Consider the following 23008-nt stretch of genomic DNA (forward strand, 5'->3'; position numbering starts at 1 on the left):
TCTCCACCTATCCTCTCCTCTATCCCTCTTCTATCCGCCTCCCACTCTCTCCCTATTTATTTCAAAACCCCCTTCCCCTCCCCCTTTTCTGATGAAGGGTCTAGGCCCGAAACGTCAGCCTCTCTGCTCCTATGATGCTGCTTGGCCTGCTGTGTTCATCCAGCCCTGCACCTTGTTGTCTCGGATTCTCCAGCATCTGCAGTTCCTACTATCTCTACTTTTTCTTTTACTATCTTTTCACTATTAATGTGCTTACAGAACTTTGGGGTTTCCCTGTAATAGTGCTTTATTCCATGAGGTGGCTTTCTTTCTGAAATCTTCTCCTGCAACTTGCCTTTGCTCTGATAGCAATCTCCCCTCCACCCAAACATCTGCTCACAGATAAAAACAGTGGGTAAACCAAAACCTGGCACAGTTGAAGAAAAGAGGAAAAGAGTTTGCCCTGTAATGTTTACCAATTTGTCCAGGAGCTGATTGGATTTTTCTCTACTGACCCATTTCACTTCAAAAGTTAAGTACATCAGATCTGAACATGATTATGTTTCCCAATATTTATGCCAGCTGGATGATTCATTAGCTGCAAGGGATATGTTAAAGGATCACTCCTGCAGCTGTTTTGTAATTGAGCTGCTTTTTCCATTTCTGGTAGCAAAATTGTGTTTTCAGTGTGCACTACCAAATGAATGTTATTAGTTGTTGAAAAAATTCATTTGCAAGCAGGCATTGCCTCCTCCTTGTATGAGAGAGCTCACAGCAAGCTCGATGTAAACAGAACTGTCATATTAGAGCTGACGGGCATGTCTCTGCTTTGTGATGCTGAAGAAATGGAACCCTCAGCACATTGCCTGAATACAATACATTAAAAGAGTTGTAAAAGACTTGATAGAGATGTACAAAATGATCAGAGGTATAGATAGAGTGGACAGCCAGAGACTTTTTCCTAGGGTGGAGGTAGCTATTATGAGGGGGCACAATTTTAAAGTGAGTGGAGGTAGATATAGGGGAGCAGTCAGAGGTAGGTTCTTTACTCCGAGAGTGGTAGGGGCGTGAAATGCATTGCCGGAGAGGGTAGCAGAGTTGGCCTTATTAGGGACATTTAAGTGGCTATTAGATAGGCATATGGATGACAGTATAAGGTAGGGGTGGAGGTTAGATAGACCTTAGGTTTAGGGTAAAAGTTCGGCACAACATCGTGGGCCGAAGAGCTGTACTGTTCTATGTTCTATGTTACTTTATATTATCTTCCCTCTCAGTAATAAAGTTGTTATGCTGCTTGCAAGATATGAAAGACTAATGGCTGAATCTTAGGTTTTGTTTGGCTATGTCCAAGTTGGAGGGACTAGTGAATTTTCTTGCCATATTTTACAGACTCGTCTTTTTAATTACCTTCTGTATCCTTACGGCATCCGTAATGTCCGATCCCAGCCCCATCTTACCAAGTGCAGTTCCCAGAATAAATCACTACTCAGCTAAAACACAGGCATCACTGTGCCCTCACCATCTTTGAAAGACCGAACCAATCCAAGCATCGTAACCTTACCTTCAGGAGGTCTATCATCTGCTCCATCATAGTCCTAGTGGAAGATTGGGCTGTGCTATTTCTACAGTACTCATCAGGTATATGGTTGCCCTTGTCTCCCAGCAGTCAATCCTTTTTTTTGGGTATATGGCCCTTGGAATGAAGCAGGTGCATGAGAGTTCTCAAGGATTATCGGCATTCCGTGTTATCTGGTGCAGTCTTCTTTGATGTGACAGCCCTGGCTCCAGCAGAAACCTGATCATCACGAAACAAGATGAAGTGGTGTAATCTTGCACAAATTGCATGGGTACCCACCTTGAAACATTTGTGGGCTGAGGATTGTGGGCTGCATCTTTGAGAGCAACCAGTCGCATAAAAACTAAATGCTGCTATCACCTTGGCTGTGGGGATACAGTAGCCACCCACCCCTTAAGAGCACAAGGCCCATTCCAGTAAATGATGACACAGTTGTGTTAGAGAATCCAGGAACATCTTCAGTTTGAGCCAGCACTGAATTGGCAGTGAGGTCTGGAAGCTGTTCCTATGCGGAATTCCTTTGGCAGCCTGAGGAACCTGCTGCAATCACTTCTTCATGTGGAGGCTGGTCAGCAGCTGCTGGTCCTGGACTCACTGATAGCCTTGTGCCAGCTCAATTCCTGTTGACCTTTATTGAACCATGGCCACAATTACAATAACATCTAGAGTGGCTGGATACATTGTGGATGGTTCCTGTGTGGAGAATATCCAGGACAGGGGTGGGGAATCTGTGACCTTTTGGGGTCCTAGTTGCAACCTTCTGCCTATTTGTCCGCAAATACTAAATCTGCCTTTTCAAATCTGTGTACCATTTTTAAAATTTTTACTGGTAACCCAGTCATGTCAAAAACTAAGAAAAGAACCTTAAAGGAAGAGAACAGAGTGTTCAATGAAGAATAGTAATTGTAGGATTGTAGTTGCTGTGAAAGACAAAATGATGTGTTTGCTCTGTGACGCCGTAATTGCAACAGTGACGAAATACAATGCATATCCGTGTAATACAACGCATAAGGACCACAAATATGCTAAACTGGAAGGAGAACCCCAAAAGTCTGCACTTAAGAAAATGAAAGATGAAAAGCAGCAGCAGCAAGTATGTAAAACAATGTCAGGACAAGGGACTGGCATTGCTGAAGTAACTTGTAAAGTAATTTGGAAGAAGTGGTAAGCCATTTAGCGATGTGGAAATCATAAAAGAATGTGTTGTTATGTTGTAGGATGCTTAAGTTCAGGTAAGGTTAATAAGTACAAACGTACCTCTTTCAAGAAGGACTGTGACTGATTAGCAACATGAATTAGCCCTCAGTGTAACAGAACAACTTCACACAATATGCCAAAGCGAAGACATTTATTATTCAATTACCTTGGATAAATCCACTGACATTACTGACTCAGCACAGATTTTTTTTTTTAATCATGTTATAACTGTGGATTTTCATTGCCATGAGGAGTTACTGGCTTTGGGTACCCTTACATTGAGGACACATGGAATTGACATCTTCACTATCTTCAAAGAAAAATGCCGTGAATCTAAACTGAATTTATGTCATTTAGTAAGTGTATGCACAGACGGTGCATCTTCTATGAGAAGAAAACACGAAGGATTTATTGCGTTACTACAAAAAGAATTACCAAATCCAGATGCTTTGATTTCCTTCCATTGTCTTTTGCATCAACAGAATCTCTGGGCCAAATCTATTGTTTTAAGTGACACATTAAATAAAGTTATAGGTATTGTAAACTACATTTGAGCAAATACATCACGGCATCACCAATTTCACAACATGCTTCAGCTTGATGAGGAAATATTCAGTGTGGATCTGCCATATCATTCTAAAGTGTTCTGGTTGTCACAAGAACAAATATTTGTAAAACTTTTATCTTGGTGAAAAGAAATCACAAAGATTTTTTGAGGAACTGAATGAACCATGTGAATTGTCAAAAGAGTATTTCTGCATAAATGCAGCATTTTTGTGTGATATAATGTCAAAGCAAAATTATCTGATTTTTTTTGCAAGGTAAAACCAAATCTATATGTGACGTGTGGCTAAAAATCCAGACATTTCAGAAAAAGCTGACCTTTTTCAAAACTCTCCTTACCCGAACAGAACTTTCAGCTGATCACTCTCCTGAACTGGTAAAGGTAATTAATGAACAGGATACAAGCAAATCATTTAGAAAATGCAACATGAAAGAATACACGTTCTGAGGAAGGGTCACCGGACCCATTAACTCTGTTTTCTCCTTCACAGATGTTGCCAGACCTGCTGAGCTTTTCCAGCAACTTTGTTTTTGTTTGTGAAAGAATATACAGCTGTTCTAGACTCCTTGATTGAAGAATACAATGAAAGTTTGCAGATTTTGAGAAACATGATCTCACACTGAAACCAGGAGATAGTAAGAACTGCCGATACTGGAGTCAGAGATAACACAGTGTGGAGCTGGAGGAACACGGCAGGCCAGGCAGCATCAGAGGAGCAGGAAAGCAGATGTTTCGGGTTGGGACCCTTCTTCAGAAAAAATCTTTTTCTGAAGAAGGGTCCTAACCCGAAACGTCAACTTTCCTGCTCCTCTGATGCTGCCTGGCCTGCTGTGTTCCTCCCAGCTCCACACTATGTTATCTCACACTGAAACTAGCTTTTCAACCACACCTGGTTGATGTCTCCAAAGCATGTGATGACTTACAGATGGAATTGATTGAGCTCACAGAAGATAATATTCTGAAATCTCTATTTGACGCTAAAAAGGATCCCATTGAAATATGGAAAAATGCCGTTGAATACCCATATTTACATCAATGTGCCTGTCGAATGCTGTCTTGTTAACAGAACAGATGCAGGATACAGTGTCACTCCGAAGAAGAATCTTCCGGACTCGAAATGTTATCTTTGTTTCCCTCTCCACAGATGCTGCCAGCCCTGCTGAGTTTTTCCAGCATTCTCTGTGTTTGTTTCAGACTTCCAGACTGCTCCCATTATATTCTCGGGTGTGGCCTTTTGGTGGAAGCACGTGCAGTGCGTTTGCCACTCAAGCGGCAGGTACATGCTGTAGGTGTGACATTGACTTTGCATGGTGCCATACACCAACATGTTTACCCGCTAGACGGATCAGTGCTGGGAAACATGACAAGCTGCCTGGCTTTCAGTCCAAAAGGCAAGACAGGATGCAAGTACTGTGAACCTGTTAGTTCTGATTGAAGTAGCAATGCAATAAAAGGTCAGGCAACAGAGAAATGCTGTGAGCGTCCAGCTCAGTGCAAAGTGACTGAGCCCTGGCAAAGTGAGCTAAGAGCCCAGAGATGTATCTTATCCCAATACATAACGTAGATACATGACACCACATGCAAACTAGCCTGGCACGAGCATTGCAATGTAAGGTGTTGATAAATCCCACAGTACAGTCTCAAATGTTGAACTGTTTATAAGTTAGTCTGAAATGTACCATAATGATTTGATGTAACTGGTGCTCTGCCAATGTGCACTTCCATGGATAAAGGGTGCAGGCAGTCACTGACCATGGAGTGTGTAGTGAGATGTTGGGAACTTCTGGCCAGTGCGCTACAGCCACGCAGTAAACTCTGACTTCTAAGACAGACATTGGCACCGTCTAGTCTCTCACCAGTACCTGGGCAAATAGCAATCTGTAGATAAATGAGGTGAGATTAGGTAAATATTAGATGTTTAATGCATCAGTTCAGAAGAAGGGTCTCTGGACCCAAAACATTAACTCTGATTTCTCTCCACAGTTGCTGTCAGACCTGCTGAGTTTTAATCCAGCAATTTCTGTTTTCGTTTCTGATTTCAAGAATCTACCATTCTTTTGTTTTTTTTTCTTGCTGCTGAGCATGTCAATTTCTCATTCTTGCTGTATTCTCCCAACTTTCCCACTGTTGCCTATGTCATAAAGACACTGGAAATTCCACATAGTGGTTAACAAACATAGTTTCTGGGATTGATTGCTTCGGAGCTAGCATTCTGCTGGATAATCAGGCAGTAAAAACATAAATTTAACCATAGTCCCACAGGGCTGTTCTCTCACTAGAGGGACACAACTGGTAGTGAGATTAACCTGACAGTCACCACACCTCAGGCAAGGGGAGAGGTTGAGAAGGTGCCACCTTTATGGTAACCTCAGATAGTATGGGAATTGATCCCATGTTGTTGGCATCACTCTGCATTGCAAACCAACCTTCGAGCCAAACTGACCTAACCACCCCCATAGTCAGAGTATATTTCAACTACAAATAACATGACTGAAAGTGCATTGTTTAAATTTTCAGGGGGTTAAAGATTTAAATAATTGTATGTTGGCAGAGAAGTGCAAATATGTTATTCATTAACAATTGAGTAAATTGTTGGAATAACAAATATGATACATTTGTATATAATAGTTCTACTAAAATTATAAAATCTGTTCAATAATACAATAATATATTATATCCTATACTGTACTAATTTTGCTGTTTCCTAATGCAAGTTATAAAGACTGAATTTTAATGTTTTGTTTACAAATACTTTAATTTGTTTCACTATTTACTGTGCTTTAGTTTAGAGTTATAAATGTGTAAAATCTGATAGTTAGTGATCCTGGAGATTCAGTACAGAGTAGTACATGCTTAATGGTGCATTCAAATTGGCTTTTGAAAGTGGTTTAATTGAGAATGAAAGTGTATTAGGTTCAGCTAGAGTTTAAGTGAGACATTCTGCAAAGATGTTAGGCTTGTATTGGAATGAGTTCATTTGAATGTCAATCTATCTGTGTGTGAAACCAGACTAAACCAGCTGATGGCATTTTGCAGCCAAGACAGTGATGTTAGATTAACATAAAATGTTCTGTGCTATGTAATATAGTCGGAGAGTGTAAATGCATGTCAACAATTCTTCTCACTGAGTTTCTCCTCGCTGCTAAAGTCAGCATCTGGACGATTGGTATTTCTCAACAGGCTGGAGGAATGATTGAAGGAAGAACTACCCTGTTACACTTTCTTCATAAGTCGGCGTAAACAGATCCACAATGCATTCTTGTTTAGGCATTGTTTGATTTGTTTTATTAAAATGGAAACAGAGAAAACAGTTCAAACCATACTATAGCAACATTAAACTGAATATTTGAAAGTATACTTGAAAGTATGAAAGTATGCAGTACAAAAACCTGAAAAGTTCCTCACGCTCAGAAGGACACAAAGGAACAAGGGAAAGCAATATAAACTATGTCAGCTGTAGCTTGTTAGGGTAATACACTTGCCTCTAAGTCAGAATGTTGTGGGTTCAAGAGATATTGTAGAGATTTGGAAATAGAAATCTTAACTGACATTCCAGTTCAATGCTGAATGTGTGCTGAGCTATTAGTGGTGCTATTGATCAGAAAACTCATTAAATCCAGACCAACCTGCTCTTTCAGGTGAGTATAAACAATTTCATAGCACTTTTTGTAGAATAGCAGGGAGTTCTCCACAATGTGCTGACCAAAATTTATTCTTTAACCAACATTAAAAATATTGGGTTTTTTTAAGACTACTGTGTACAAATTAGGAGTTGCCTTTTTGGCATTGAAACTGTGACTACACTTTAAAAGTACTTCATTAAAGCTGAAGTGCTTTCATACATTGTGAAGTTGAGAAAACTGTTATAACTCTGCCATTTTTAAGTTTTTATACTTCAGGTAAATGGGAATTGCTAAACCTCATCTCTGTTAAGTTTTGCTGGAGGCCAAAGAGCAAGATGTTCATCTAACCTGTAACTCCTGATAGTACAGGGTACTGGGAGAACGAGAAAATAATTGAAATTAGTTAACATTCCATAAAATCAGTTTCACGCAGCAATTTACGTACCAGAAAGTTTACGTATAACATCATAAAGATATATTCAACCCATCTCTAAAATTGTAACTAATTATATCCACGGTGCAGCCAGACAAATCAACTGAAATTTATTGTAATTAAGTTAGTATAGTTGTTCATGCAACTATTGCTAATAGTGTGCCTGAAATAGATAACATCCAACACTCATGCTTCTGTGTTAGGAACTCAATGGCAGCCTACTTTTTGCCACAGAAAAGTTATCCCTTTAGTCTGGCTAGAGCATTATTTCATACAGATATTTTCCCATTTCGTTACCTATGTAACATGTTTTAGAATATGCTTCTGAAAGCAGGTTTTTAGCAGCTGCACAATCTGCAGCGTCAATTCTGCATTGCTTTACTCTTGAGGGTTATTACTAGAAAGTACTGCTCTCCTTCATGGACCGCAAGTTCCCTCCAGTCCATTTGCTGCAGGCATCTGTATTGTCTACATTTCTCCTCATCCAAAATAGCACATGCAGCTGTAACCACTACCACCCCACTCTCCCCCCACTCCACCTATACAATTTTCCAGGAGAGGGTAAAAAAATGTTTTGTTTTGTAAAAAGCCAAGGCCAATTCAGGGAGGGGTGAGTGTGGAGAGAATCTTTCCAATTCGCAAAATTGATCAAAAAGTTACACTGGCTGGGAGGAACATCTACCAGTCCCTTTTATAAATAAGGAAGATCTTGCAATAGGAAGAGAGGTAGAAACTCGCAAAAGGAATTGCAGAGCACTCAGCCCAGGCAACTTAGGGAATGGCTGCAAATATTGGGGTTAGAAAACGGATGGTGATGCCCAAGAAATCAGATTCAAAGGAATTGAGTGTTTGGCATAATTTCTAAGAGCACAAATGTGCAGAACTGTTAATTGTGTCATATAGCTTTGCTGTGTCCAATATTCTCAAAGAGGAGTGTACCTTTGAGAAGTTAATGCAAAACTAAAGGCAAAAATTGGTTGAATTAATTCTCCATGGGAATATTCCAAATTTCACTTAATTCTTAAAACAGAAGAATATAATTGATAACTACATGTGAGAAGAAATGCATATCCAATACATAATTTATTTGCAGATAATGCCAATTTTGTGTATATCACCCAGCTGACCTTGTTTTCTTTCATCCCAGAACTGATGTACACCGTGGAACTTGCGGGTGGATTGGGGGCTATCCTTCTGCTGCTGGTCTGTCTGGTGACTCTGTACAAATGCTATAAGATAGATATTATGCTATTTTATCGCAATCATTTTGGAGCAGATGAACTAGATGGAGGTAAGGACTGATTCATGAGAGTCATATCACTAAATTGTCTGGATTCTTATGATAGCATGACTTGGCAAAATGCAATGGAATTAATGGTCCTTTTTTATGAAAAACAAATTCTGTCTGTTTTTATGTTGTGTTGCAATAGCTGCATAACAAGTATAAATGTATTAATAATTTCTTATTTAAAATATGAAGATACCAGAACCTATAAGTGTTGGGGACTTGGATGGGAGATTTGGGTAAATACAATGAAGATCTTACCAACTTTACATACACTTCCTGTGTATGTGTGAAATTGTCCCCAAGGAGGTTTAGGTTAAAATAGTCATGTTAACAGCAAAATGGATGATTACCCCTTTATTTTAGTTTTTTTCTTCATTTTGTAAAAATACTACCGGGCATAACAAATCATTAAACATTATAAGCGATTATCATCAGCAAATATTATATTTCCTTTGCCCCTAACACTAGTTACTAAAATCCATAAGTTGTAATGTTGAACAGCACCAAGGAGGAAGATAATAAACTAAATGGTACAAAAGTCATTCTTTTCCTAATATAGAGATAATTTTGACTTGATGTATTTGAACCGATGCATAAAATGTTACCAAATAATTAATTGAAGCTCAGATGTAGTTAAGATGTCAGTATATAGTCCTGCTTAAAACCTGAAGTGCAGCTGGCTTTTGGAGGAGAAATTAGAATATTAGTTCATGTTGAGACACAGCATGCAATGAACCAATTGTGAATCACTGCAATAAATGTATGAGCAGCAGTTGTCTCTGCTGATTAGTTGCTGTACATTAGATGAATTCATTTGTTTGCAAATGTCAATACGTTCTTCATTAGGCAGATCCGTTAAAATAAATTGATCAAGTTATTTTGACTTATCTCAATAGAGCAATATGACACAGTCTAGGTATTTGAGGTTATATATATTTATCTGAAAATAATTAATTTAATAACAGTTGTACCTTCTACTTCAACGACCAATCAGAACTATATGCCATTTGACATATTTTAATTCAGTCTGGGCAAAGTTTAGTGGAAGCCAGCTTTAAAAATATTGCATTTTAGCTATTTCAGTTTGAATTGACGTTTAAATGTAGAATGGGTGGCATCAACAAGATATTGCATTGCTTCAGTTTTTCAGTTAGTTGATCATTTGGGAGTTTATTAAACTTGTTTTTGGATCACAGATGTATTAGGGGTTCAATTTCTCTTTGTACAAAATGTCATGTGGGTGATAGCAAGTTGATAGCTTATTTTATATGTCACCTAATTTTTATTTCCATTGATTTGATTCATTATCATCCAGTTTGCACAAATGTATCATATACCTATGTGGGCTCTTATGGCACAGTTGTAGTGTCTCTAAACTCCGAGCAGGAGGCCAGCATTCAAGAACATCTCTGAACAGGTTGATTTGAAAAAATCTATAACCTATCCTATGGTGGACTCCATAAAAGTAACTGTGTATCCTTGAGGTCAAAGTCTAAAACATTGGGGGGAACATGTTGAATAATTAAAGAAATCGTACGAATTTCTTTTTGTGAAATGACTGATGATGTGTATTTTCTGTTTCAAACATGTTAACATTTCTAACTCAGAGCATTGATATTTTCACTATATCTTTCACAAAAAATGCTGTTTGTCATTTCTGTATTAGAACAATTATTTTGAGGTTATTGGATTGACTGATCAATTGATTCTTTTGAATGGCATTTTTTGTTCATGAAGTGAGAACAGCATAATGGCAATGGAAAATATTAGAGTTCACTCAGGTTAAAAAGTAGGTAAATTATTTTTCAGAGAACAAAGATTACGATGCATACCTGTCATACACCAAAGTCGACCCTGATCAGTGGAACCAAGAAACCACAGAGGAAGAACGTTTTGCACTGGAGATTTTACCAGATGTGCTAGAGAAACATTATGGGTACAAATTGTTCATCCCTGACAGGGACTTGATTCCAACTGGAAGTAAGTAAATATTTTCCTACTTTTTTCTTTGACCCTTTTTTATCCAGTTTTTCTTGTTTGAATTAAATAGAATGTGCAAACAACCACATGTTACTTCTGGTGACCAAGCATGGCAACTGTGTGAAGTATTAACTCAGTCGGTTGTGGCCTCAGTAACAGAGACTTGAGTAGGAATATAAGCTGGCAAGCTCAGTTGTAATGGAAAGCTGCACTCTCAGTGGGGCATTCTTGTAGATAGGTTGCTAAACTGAGACATTGTCTGCCCTCTGAACTGGGTTGAAATTTCACATGGAAGAATAGCGGAGCTCTGCCTGTGTCCCAGCCGATAGTTTTCCTTGAACCAAAAATTGGAAGCAAACGATTGGCTCGTTATTCACATTGCTGTTTATGGATCTTTGTTGTGTACAAACTGACTACTGTGCTTTTGGCTTCGCAACAGTGACTACACTTCAAAAACTGGCTATAAAGTGCTTTGACACACCCTGTGGTTGTGGAAAGTGTGATGTACATACAAGTACTTCAAAGTACAATACACATTTAACTCAGTGAGTTACTGAAGTGACACTGCTTGTATAAAAATCAAAAGACTTATGAAAATCCAGGAGTAATTTCATGTCACTTTTGAGTTAAACTGACATTTTGTGGAATGATGGTGAAAGGGTTTCTCATATTTATATGTCTATATGCAAAATTTAAACTCCAAAAGTACTTACTACTATCTCCTATGTGCTGTGAGCCAACACACTTAATTTACACATTGGTACTGAACTCTGTACTAAATCCATCTCATTCTGCCTGGTTGCAACTGACTATAGTTCAATCTTTCAAAAGCAACATTCTGGAAATTTTAACAGCTAAAGGGCTAAAGCTAAAGCTACTCTCCAGGTCACATGCTTTCAAATACATAACTCATAAACACCGTTCATAGCCAGAATTTCAGAAAAAACAGCTATGGCTTGTCCCAGTCCGTGAATTCTATCAGCAATAAACTCTGTATGTACTTTGCTTCGACAGACACATGAAAATTGGACCAATGGACTATTTTGGAAATACAATATTCAAATACATCTTCATGTCTTTAACTACTGAGGTCATTCTGTTATGGACCATGTGATATTGCTTACAATGTTTCAAACATTGCATTTTTGCTTGAGAGCTTTATATATAGACCTCTGTAATATTGTTCTTGTAGGTACACTTCCAAAACGCCAAAAAAATGCACTAATCTATAAGATGCTGTAGGATATTTCTATTTAATGTGTGTTCATAAATTTATTATTTCACAGTATTTGTTGACAGATGACATATGTTCTAACATTTATACTACCATTCTCCCCTCCACTTATAGTATGGGCTGAATCGCAATCCCGTGCTACGCAACACTCTTCGTGCCCCACTATAATCGGATGGGAGAACAGTAAGTACAAAGTTAACCATAACTAAAATCAAACTTTCAAATCTGTCAGAATCAGATTTGTAATTAACTGTATGACATATTTTTAATTCCTGTTTGTTTAACTCTGCTATAAATTAGAGAAATAAATGGGCTACTGTGAACTTTCAAATAATCCCAAGAATGTCTTGGCAAGGTTATATTTTGACATGTTGATCAGACTGACAATAGATGGACCACAGTCATGAAATAGTCAGACTGCACCAGCCATTATGTATTTGTTACATTAGTTGATTGAGATAAAAAAAATCATTAATTATTTCTCAAATTGTTCTTATATAAATTGCTTAAAAGTCAGGACATGGCTAAATTCAAGGCAGTTAGGCTTCCGATTCACTTCTCGGTTTGAAGATAAAACATAATTATGTACTTGCGCAATGCTATTTTCTATCATACCCATAAGGTATATTGCAGGTAAGTCTGACCTGAGCTTCAACCCACGCACTCTCTCACCAAGGCTGCTTACAGTTATCTCTGCAGCACCTCTCATTTCTGCACTTCCCTCACTCTCTCTTTCACTGAATCTTTACCCATGTATCTGTAAATCAGTGTTGAACTTCTTCAATGTCATTGTGATGAACATTACCCCAAATAAATGCCCTATATCATCTGGAACTGCAGCAACAATTCTCTGCATCACCTTAAAGCAGCCTCACTTATTATCACTGTCCATATTGCTGAATGCACCAAGTACAAAGTTTGGTTTGCAGATGGACTGTGCTCGTGACTAGGACCCGCTTACCTTCTGATATGGCTATTTAATTGAATAAACATGCAGTGCATTTGCCATAGATTGATGTCGCAATACCACACAGCAAAGTGTTCCACTCCAGCCCAGTTTCCTACTGTCAAGCATAACCAGCAGCCTCTCTGTGTGTTTGCATAAAAGAACACATCAGTATGGCAATGCTGATAGCCATTAGATTCTGGCTGAGTTGCTGATCCACAAACTGGCCTGGCAAGGCAAGGCAAAGCAAAATATGGATGCTGCGAGCATACAGATAGGCACTTTGTCAGCGAGTGGAAGGAGAGCAAGCAAGCAGCCCTCTGATGTGGTCTGGCCCAGCCCGTCAGCTGGGTGCTTGTTCCTGCAATGTGTCACTGCAGTAGCCTGTCAATGCTAGTTGCCAGTGTGCCCTGCAGTGCAAGTCTGTAATTCGGAAGCATCCTGCAGGTAGGGGCGAAAGAAGTGCAACTCCTGAGGAGTTGGCAGACAGCAGGTGCCAATGTCCGCGAATGAGCAGTGCGTGCAACTAGTGCCCATGGACCATGCTCTACGATGCTGTTGTGTGGTGAACAACACGGAGTCTCTTTGCAGCCAGGAGCGAATTGAACTCACTGTGACTTCCATGTCAAGAATTCTCAGCTTCTCATTTGCTCACAGTGAGTGGTACAAAGGAAACTACATATTAATGATGTGAGATGTGTAGTTAATAAGTTCATTAACAAGGTATAAATCCCCTTAATAGGTAACTTGCTACTCAAGTAGGTAACCTCGACTCAATGCCTGGATCTCAAACAAAAAGATACAATGAGATGCATCTGACATCAAGATAGGTCTCATTGAATTTCTTCCACAATGTTTCTGCATCTCCAACTATTGCTCACCACATTCATATAAAATCTCACCCTATACGTTTGAAACTTTTTTTGAAATACCTGGGTATTTAGGGAGCCAATAGTTCTCTGTTGTTTTTCCTTGTCTAGACAGTTTGCAATTGTGAAGTAGCATTTTATAAACTCAACATTACTTATCCTATTGCTGTATTACAATTTAACATCTTATAAGGATGAGTAAAAATTTGAGAAGGTTTTACATCCAGAACAAGCGCTCACTAGAGAGCAGTGCAGTTCTGGAAATCTAGTTTTGTTGAGGTGGGGGCTAATTCCCACCTAATTTTAAAACTGTTGTAGCGAATCAATTAATTACAGAAACCTCCTGATTTTACAATTGCATTGGAAATCAGGGTGTTGGACTTGCAACACCAGCACTGGTTGAAAATGTATTCCTTAGCATCGTGCACCTTTGAAAGATTGGTGCTTTCCTCTAGTGAGATTTTCTTCCAGGAGTTTGAGCGTCATTGAATCTTCTTCTTAAGGTTTCATAGGAATATCACCCTACAAGTTGTTGTCAGGAACAAAAGGAATAGTGTTGGATTCTGAGGTTTTGCTTGCAACAACAAGAATGCTGGACAAGAAATTTAGGTTTGGATACTTTCAAGCTGAGCTGAAGTTGAAATTTGTCCTGATTGAGTAGCTGAATTGCCATAAGGAATAAACAATTTGGAGACCAAATATACATTTCAAAGGGCTGTGAGATATTGGGGGTCTCTGAAGCTGCCCTTTGGTCTAATGAGCAGAGATAGTAGGTTTCTGGTGAATGGAAATTTCAGAAAGACCTAGTTCAGCACTGAAAACTTACGGTAGGTCAAGCATAGTTTTCAGCAGGTGGGGGAAAACAATATACCAGGATTTTATTGAGCAGAATTGCAAACAGCCACGATCTACAGTACTGAGGCATAGAAAATATGATTAGTCGGAACAGGAAGGTTTAGCTGAGCAGTGTGAATGAGGCACAATGCTGTAACAATGTTTTGCACAGAGATCGCAATCTGAAGAACTAGAAAGTATGAGAATTAACACAGATAGCACAGTGATGAAGAACAGAAAAGAGTACAAGTATTAAATATAGCACAGGCAGAACAACAGAGAAACATAGCAATTAGCGTAAATGGTTTGGGACTGAAGAACAGAAATGCATGAGGATTAACAGAGGATAGAAGCCTCAAACATAGAGAAACATGAGGATTAGTAGAGATGACATAGGTTTGAACCATGAGGTCTAGTAAAGATGATGCAGAAAAGGGAAAGAGAAAATCACAAAGATTTGCATAGATGGACATGCCCAAAATAGCAAGAACACAAACATTGGATTGAGTAGCACAGAATTGAGTTGGAAGAACCTTGGATGATTTTAGGAACAATAGCACAGGATATAAGAGATACAGCTGGGGGGCTCTTGAGGTGCAGTGTTAGGTCCCCCAGCTGTGAACCAGGCAGCTCACATTCAAGTCCCACTTGCTCCAGAGGTGTGTAATAACATCTGTAAACAGGTTGATGAAAAATATCTATAAGAAATACAGTAACAGATGAAAGAGCAAAAATAAAATTCCTATGACTTAAATAGAATTGCTGTCTAACGTATTTCTTCTTTTGATTCCAGTATTTATTTATGCTTCTGAAATTCTGGAAATCTCAGAATGCAATGTGGAAGTCTAAGCCCTTGCTTCTTTGGACATAACAAATCTGATCTCATTTCTATTTTCATATGGTCTTATACTGTATCTTATGGCCACGCACAAGCATTCGCTAGGTTGGTGACACTCCAGCCACAACACCTCTATATCCTTTTTGGAGTTTTCCTTTGTCTGTTGTTTCTATTTGTAGTGTGTCTTTTCACTGCTATTTTTCTTGTACATTTCCAATATTCACACAGGGCCATTTAGTTTTCAACTGATTAATAAACATCCAAGAATTTGGAAGCCAGTTATTTGGACAGTTATTCTACTTACTCCCAATACATTATATGGCAGAGACAACAAGGTGCAGGGCTGGACGAACACAGCAGGACAAGCAGCATCATAGGAGCAGAGAGGCTGACGTTTCGGGCCTAGACCCTTCATCAGAAGGGGGAGGGGAAGGGGGTTTTGAAATAAATAGGGAGAGAGTGGGAGGCGGATAGAAGAGGGATAGAGGAGAGGATAGCGCTAAGGATATGTCTGAATGCATTCCTGAGCTTTACCAGGAATCTACAAGTTGAACCTTTGACACGCCTAGCGAAGGACAAGTATAAGTCTGTATTGAGCTGAATGAAGATTCCATTACTGAACAGTCCATTGGTAATACGGACTTAGTATTCTGGAAGTTAAAGAGTCAGCAAATTACTGCTCCTCAGTCAGCCCAGGTTTTGGTTGTACCTCTTGGATCAGCAGATTGTAATCTGAGTTGCCAGTGTCTTCAGAGAGTGAATGCTAGCAATGCTTGCACATCGTACTTTAAGTAAGGAGTCTAAACTGTACACAATAATCCAGGTGTGGTCTCATCAATATTTTTTAATGTCATAGCAAAGCTTCCTTACTTTTATTCAGAATCATCCTTGCAATCAACGCCAGGGATCTAGTTGCTGCCTTAATAACTGTATTTACAACGACGTCCAGGCCCCTTTGCACTTCACAATTCTGCATTTAAATAATATTCTGATCTTCTTTTCTTCTCACCAATGTGGACCTCAGGTTTTCCCACATTTTGTTCCATCTGCCAAACATTTGCCCATGCATTTAACCGATGCATATCTCTTCAATGAATTTTTGTACCCTACTTAAAAATTGCTTCTTACCAATCTTCATATCATTAGCAAATTTAGCTACAATAGTATGGGCCCTTCATCCAAATCATTACTTTATTTCTAATATTTGAGGCTCCAGCACTGATCCCTGCTGCACTCTACTCGTTATTAGTTTGCCAGTCTGTCAATGACCCATATATCCTTACTATTTGTTTCCTGTTAGCTATCTAAGCCTCTGCACTTCTTGTATCATGCCTAACATCATGAGATCTTATCTTGTTGCATAACCTTTTTTTTTGTGGCAGATAATTGAATTTTTTTTTGGAAATCCAAATATGCCATATTTACTCTGATTCACTTTCATCCACACTGTCTTCTTGTGATCTTAAAGAATGCCAAGAAATCTCTCAAGCATAATTTCTCTTTCATAGGAATGTGTGACTCTACTTGATTTTCTACGTTATACATCCCTTTATAATTTTCTGACATCCTGATACTATTTTCTAACTAAGTGATTGTAACATTTTCCCAGTGTCAAATGTCAAATTTAGTGAGTTATAGTTGTCTAATTTCTAGCTCCCCCTTGCACCCTGTCTTGAATAGTAGTGTTATATTTGTGATTTGTGAGTTCATTGGGACTTTTTTTTAGAAACAAGGACATTTTGGAAAGTTACAACCAGTATCTCTGCAACTACTTTTAAGGCCTTAGGAAGCACACCATGAGATTTAGTCAACGTGTCAGCCTTTAGTTTATTCAAAACTTCTTTTCATTAAACAACCATGACTGTAAGTTCCTCTCTCTTTTGCCAACTGCTGTTCAACTGTTTTGCAGATAATTTTTACATCTTCTCCTGTGAAAATTGATACAAAATTTTTGTTCGCCTTTTCTTTTTATTTCCATTTTTTTCAGTCTCACACTCTAAGGCACCAATGCTCACTTTAGTTGCACTGACATGCTTCCTTTTACATACGTGCAACAGCTTTTATTGTTTTTCTTTCTCTTGCTAGTTTTCTCTCATTTCTCTCTCTTGTTTCTGAGTCATCCTTTGCTTCTTCCCAAAAACTTCCTTAACCTTTGCAACCTTAATCTTTGCAACATTGCAGATCATTATTTCCAATTTGATACCATCTTTAACTTCCTTCGTTAGCCAGAAGTGGTGCATCCTTCTCAAAGGGTCATTGTTTCTCAATAGAGCATATCTTTGTTGAGAATTATGAAATATTTCTTTAAGTGCTTGCCGCTGCTTCTCTATTTATAGCCCTTTATAGTCATTTCACTCAAGCTAATTTCATCAATCGTGACAATTCGAACAAATTTGATGTTTTAGTTGTAATTTAATATGATCGGCTCACTTTGAAATGCTCCGAAATAATTGCAACATAAACTATTGGCATCTAGTGACAACACACCATGTATGTTTGTTTTAACATAATCAAAATTCTGAAAAATATTTCATGTACAGCCTTTTTTCTAATTTACATTGTTCAGATATTATGAATTCCTACCAGAAAACATTATCACTTCATTGTGCTGGAATGTTTTTGTGGACAGTGTTTATGTATTGTTTCTAGTGTGCATTGGAAATGAAAATATTAGTGTTAAAGAAAAGAAAATTGGGTTTTTATATAGTATTTTCACAACCTCTCAATGCTCCAACAGGCCAAGCAGTTAATAAAGTTGTGGTGGTGGAAATGAGATGAGAGGGGGTGTTCACTAAAGCATTGGAAAAAATCTCTTTGAAACCCATCATTTTGACCAAGTTTTTTGGTCATCTGTCCTAATGTCTCCTTATGTGACTCAGTGTAGTCTACTGTGTACTGTTGCTGGATTGTACACAAGATCCTTTATAGTACATGAAACAGCAGATTGGTCTGTCGTATAACATCTTACCTGAGAGATGGCATCTCTGATATTCCTTCAGTGCCCGTTGAAATGTCAGCTTGAATTACGTGCTCAGCTTTTGGAGTGGGGCTTGAACTCCAAATCTTCTGACTCAAAGGTAGGGGTGCTGTCATCGAACCAAGGACTACACGGGATAGAATAATACTCACCAGAGTAATGATGTATAGTAAATGCTGGCCCAGCCGGTGAAGCCCACATTCCAGAAGTTAATTTTAAAAAGACTCTTGTCACACTCAGACCCTTCATCATTTTAGTAGCTGCATTTCAGGCAGCGTGTGAAGTGTTTGCTCCGGACAAATGAGAGAAGAATTGAAGTTGAACACTTGAAATTTCATGATGCCCTTCAGACTCTGACTGCATTATAAGTGGCAGCGACAGAGTCAGGGTCTGGTGCTAAACTCACCAGAGAACCCTGATGCTGAGAATCAACAGTTCCTGAAAATGCAAAATCATTTTGTTTTTTAAGAGTTTCTTTAGTATCTAAGACATTCTTGAAATGCTTATTTCTGCCTTGCACCAAGATTCCTGTGATCACCAGCTCGGGAATATGGCTAGCTCTCTTGCTGGCAAGCATGTCAGTCGATGCTTATCTGCATTTCCAGGCAGCCTCACCTTATTCCCACCAGCCAGCCTCATGCCACCCGATCCATCAATCCTAGATTCCATTGGGAGGTGGGCCTGTCTTTTGAAGTTAAAATAGCCTGAGCCTCTCGTAGTGAGACAAAAAGTGTGGCGATCATGTGTTTGCAGAAGTCCATGGTGGAAAAAATCATGAAATCCTGTATAGTGTGGATTTAAAAGGGTTGAGTAGTCTTGTGATTTCTCTTCTCTCAAGTAAATTTAACAGAAGAAAATACAGAAATACGTTACTAGTCAGAAAAGAGGTGATTGAAATGAGGGCAAATTTTGAATTCCAGCCCCGGGGGTAGGGGGAAAACTGAAGTAGATATGCTGCCCACGAAAGGTAGTGCCTATTTTCCCTGTACGCTGGGTTCATTCTGCCTATGCTGGTTTTCCACACAACAGTGAGACTTAAATTCTACACAGTCTTGCTCTGTCAAAAATGGACTTCAAAGTAACCCTTCTTGAATTGTGAGAAATTGTCAGATGATGATTTGTTCATTGCTGTGACATTCATTGACACCTGTATTTATTTTATTGCTGACCTGAAAAATACTGTAATTGGGTTTTTTAGATCAAAAATGGGAGCACATTTAAAACAATTAAATATTGATTCATCCTCAGGAAGGAGTCACACAAAAGCAAAAGCAAAGAGCAAAAATCTGGCACTAAACTAAATATTAGATGCATTGTGTTGTATTATTTGTTCTGACCCAAGTTCCTCTCTCTTCTTGAGATATTTTCATTCCATGCAAATGAATTAAAACTTGTGGGGATGAAGATATTTCTTCTGGACAAAAATTTGAACGTAATTATATCTTCTTGTTTATATGCATTTCAAATTTTACAACTGGTAACAAGCTGAGGAAACCTTCCTTCATTTCTTTGCAAGGTGTTTTTGTACAATGTCTGGAGGTAGCCATCCTCAGTGACAAATTGGGTCTAGTGTTATGCATGTCATTACAATGTAAACCAATTTATATGAGCAAGGATTCTTATCACTTGTAAATTGAGATGTACTGCTTTATTTTCAGCATATGTTGAAGATGTGGCACGATGCATTGATCAAAGCAAGAGACTAATTATCGTTCTGACCCCGAATTATGTCATAAGGCGAGGCTGGAGTATCTTTGAACTGGAAACCAGACTGCGCAACATGTTAGTCACGGGTGAAATTAAAGTGATATTAATTGAATGCAGTGAACTTCGGGGAATTATAAACTATCAGGAGATTGAGGCCCTCAAACATATGATCAAGCTTCTTACGGTTATCAAGTGGAAAGGACCTAAATGCAACAAACTGGATTCCAAATTTTGGAAACGTTTACAGTATGAGATGCCCTTTAAGAGGATAGAGCCGATCTCTAATGAGCAGGTTTTGGATGCTAGCGAACAGGGCCCATTTGGGGAACTGCAGACAGTGTCTGCCATCTCCATGGCAGCAGCAACCTCCACCGCTCTGGCCACTGCCCATCCGGACCTACGCTCTACCTTTCACAACACCTACCACACTCAGATGCGGCACAAGCATTATTATCGGAGCTACGAGTATGATGTACCTCCCACTAGCGGCATCATGCCCTTTACCTCATTGGGTAATCAACACACATACTGCAACATCCCCATGACACTTATAAATGGGCAGAGGCCCAATAATAAAATAAACAAGGAGCAAACTCCAGATGAGGTTCACACAAACAGTGCAGTACTACCACTTCTGCCAAGGGAGACCAGTATGTCCAGTGTCATTTGGTAACAACTAGTGGGGTGATTTGAACCTCTTCAGGTTACACAGTCCGGTGCCTGGGACCATGGCCTTGACTGCTGCTGTTATACAAAAAGAAATATGAAAACACAGGGTCTTGTAGATAATTGATTTGTTTGTAACATCAGAGTCTTCCTGTTCTATTCTTGCCTGTCACTACTACATTTATGATTGTTTTCTATGTTCTATGTTATTAGAACTGTTTTCAGAATTTTTAAAGAAACTGGCAAGCATAACCATGTCATATAGAGAAAGAAAAAAAAGACATGCTTTTTCATGATTGATGGAGATGGAAATGGCTTGGTTTTGACACCTTGTTGGGATGCTTTTGCAAGATTGTGAGATAAATGTGTGAGGATCTTTTTTTCAACTTTTCATTCCGGATAAATGAAAGTGCTTTCAAGCCACGGTCAGTTTTCTGAAATGTGATTTGTTGAGGGCGTGTGCATTGTTACGTTACATATTAAGCCGTAGGCATTATATATCAGAGACACTGAAAGCTAAAGTGTATATTGTAGGTGATGTTTCCATGTCAATACCATATCAAGTCAGTCTGAGGCACCCCTTCAAGTTCAGATATTTATCGAAAGAACATTCTGATCGTTATTGCTGACGACAACTATTAAGTAGAACTTTATGAGGTGAAGTAGATATAGTCCTAGCTCAAACCATTCATGATCACAAGATAATTATACTTTACCTAATTAATAATAAATTCCCCTTTTTGTCAGATATTCATCGTGGGTGGTGTTGAAAGCAAGGCATCTGCTTACAAAAATAAGCTCATAATTACGATTAACAGAAAAAACCTATTATCAAGGTGTCCTAAGTAAATTATGCCCTTTTACAATGGTAAATTAGTCTTCCACATTCATGAGAAAATTGTGCAGAGATGTGGTTCATTTTACTGGAAAATGCACTCTACGAAGGATTTTTTTTTAATGTTGACTCAGTGCACAATTCCCACAGTAATGATTAGAAAAAAAAAAGATTTTTTTTGCTTAAATACTTTGTCTAAAGATGGTTAGGGCCATTTCTACCTCTAAAACAATAAATGATATTTCAGAAGAAAAATATCTTGAGTTTTTTTTGTGTTTTGACTGAAACTGAAAACATTGGTTTTCAAAGTCAGATCACATGGGCATTAGGGCAGCATGTTTCTTACTTTTTATAACGTTTGTACGCTTATGTATTTTTTCCATTCGTCGGCTTTTTTTGTTATTTACTTGTGGGCCAGTGTATAGTGGTTTCTAATGCCTTGATACACTCTTTATGTCATAGTTTGTTATGTAGGGACGACAAAAAGCACCAGGCTTGCTTGTCCGTATTTTAAAATTAAAACTATTATTTTCAAATGTTGTTGTCATCTTCATTCATTCCCATAGTGGTAACTTCAGCTACGTCTCCCCAGAGCATTAAATCACTGATTTTGGGTCAGATTATTTAGGTTGTTTTATATAGGTTACTCTCAGATTCATTACTCTCTCAGAACCTTAAAAGAAAGTGCCATTGCCACTTCACTTTATTTCATCCCTTTTTATGTCGTTCAAAGCCTAAATACCAAAAAGCATAGCAGTCTCTTCTGGCAGCATGTTTTCTTTGAAAACACATGGTAGATATTTTTTCACAGAAGCAGCATGCTTTCTTATTATAGACAATCAGTAGCTCTTAATAATAATCCTTCTACTGCCAAGTGTTCGTTAGACATAGGGCAACCAGCAAGGCATGATACTTGTAACAAAAGCCTTCCTATTTGGAGAAGGAGATGCAACTAAACATATTGTACAATCCAAGAAGTCCCACAAGTTCTAGATTAGGATTTTAAAACAGAAAATTGCACATTTGTTTAGCATTACTAACTTGCCAATAAGCACTTAAAAAATAAAGCCATACATTTGGCATTGCTCTCATTATTCACATCCCTCATATTCATTTTCTTCATTAATGTTCGCTTTTACATTCATACACCTTCTGAATATTAAAAGAAAGCCTTTCCTCCACAGTTCCTGATGTTTTCAGTTGATTGTGGCAGAGGTGCTTGGCACACCTTCAGTATGCCAAGCTACAAATAACAAAACTTATCACACTTATGATTTGATTGATTATAGGTGTGGATATTCACTAGGATCAAACCTTTGGACATTCAGGTGCTCGACCAATGGCTTTCCTACTGAAAAACGAATGAGTGAAAATGTTCACTTAGCGAATGTTGAAAAGAGAATTGGCCCAGGTGGATTACAGGTGTAATGAGGAACAGGGTGAAGTGGGGGACTTCGAAGA

At 38.5% G+C, this 23008-nt stretch overlaps 1 protein-coding gene across 1 annotated transcript in view; it reads left to right on the forward strand.

Annotated features, from left to right (window-relative positions):
• The window catches only part of il1rapl1b (interleukin 1 receptor accessory protein-like 1b), a 1317350-nt gene extending 1295267 nt beyond the window's left edge, over nt 1–22083 (forward strand). The window contains exons 10-13 of the mRNA XM_048603178.1: nt 8521–8664; nt 10471–10641; nt 11990–12058; nt 19998–22083. Coding sequence (XP_048459135.1) covers nt 8521–8664; nt 10471–10641; nt 11990–12058; nt 19998–20719 — 1106 coding nt within the window. The 3' untranslated portion in view covers nt 20720–22083. The remainder of the gene's footprint in view (nt 1–8520; nt 8665–10470; nt 10642–11989; nt 12059–19997) is intronic.
• Nucleotides 22084–23008: the final 925 nt, after the last annotated feature.

The sequence above is a fragment of the Rhincodon typus genome, chromosome 11 (assembly GCF_021869965.1).
Source record: "Rhincodon typus isolate 14 chromosome 11, sRhiTyp1.1, whole genome shotgun sequence".
Taxonomy (NCBI): Eukaryota; Metazoa; Chordata; class Chondrichthyes; order Orectolobiformes; family Rhincodontidae; genus Rhincodon; species Rhincodon typus.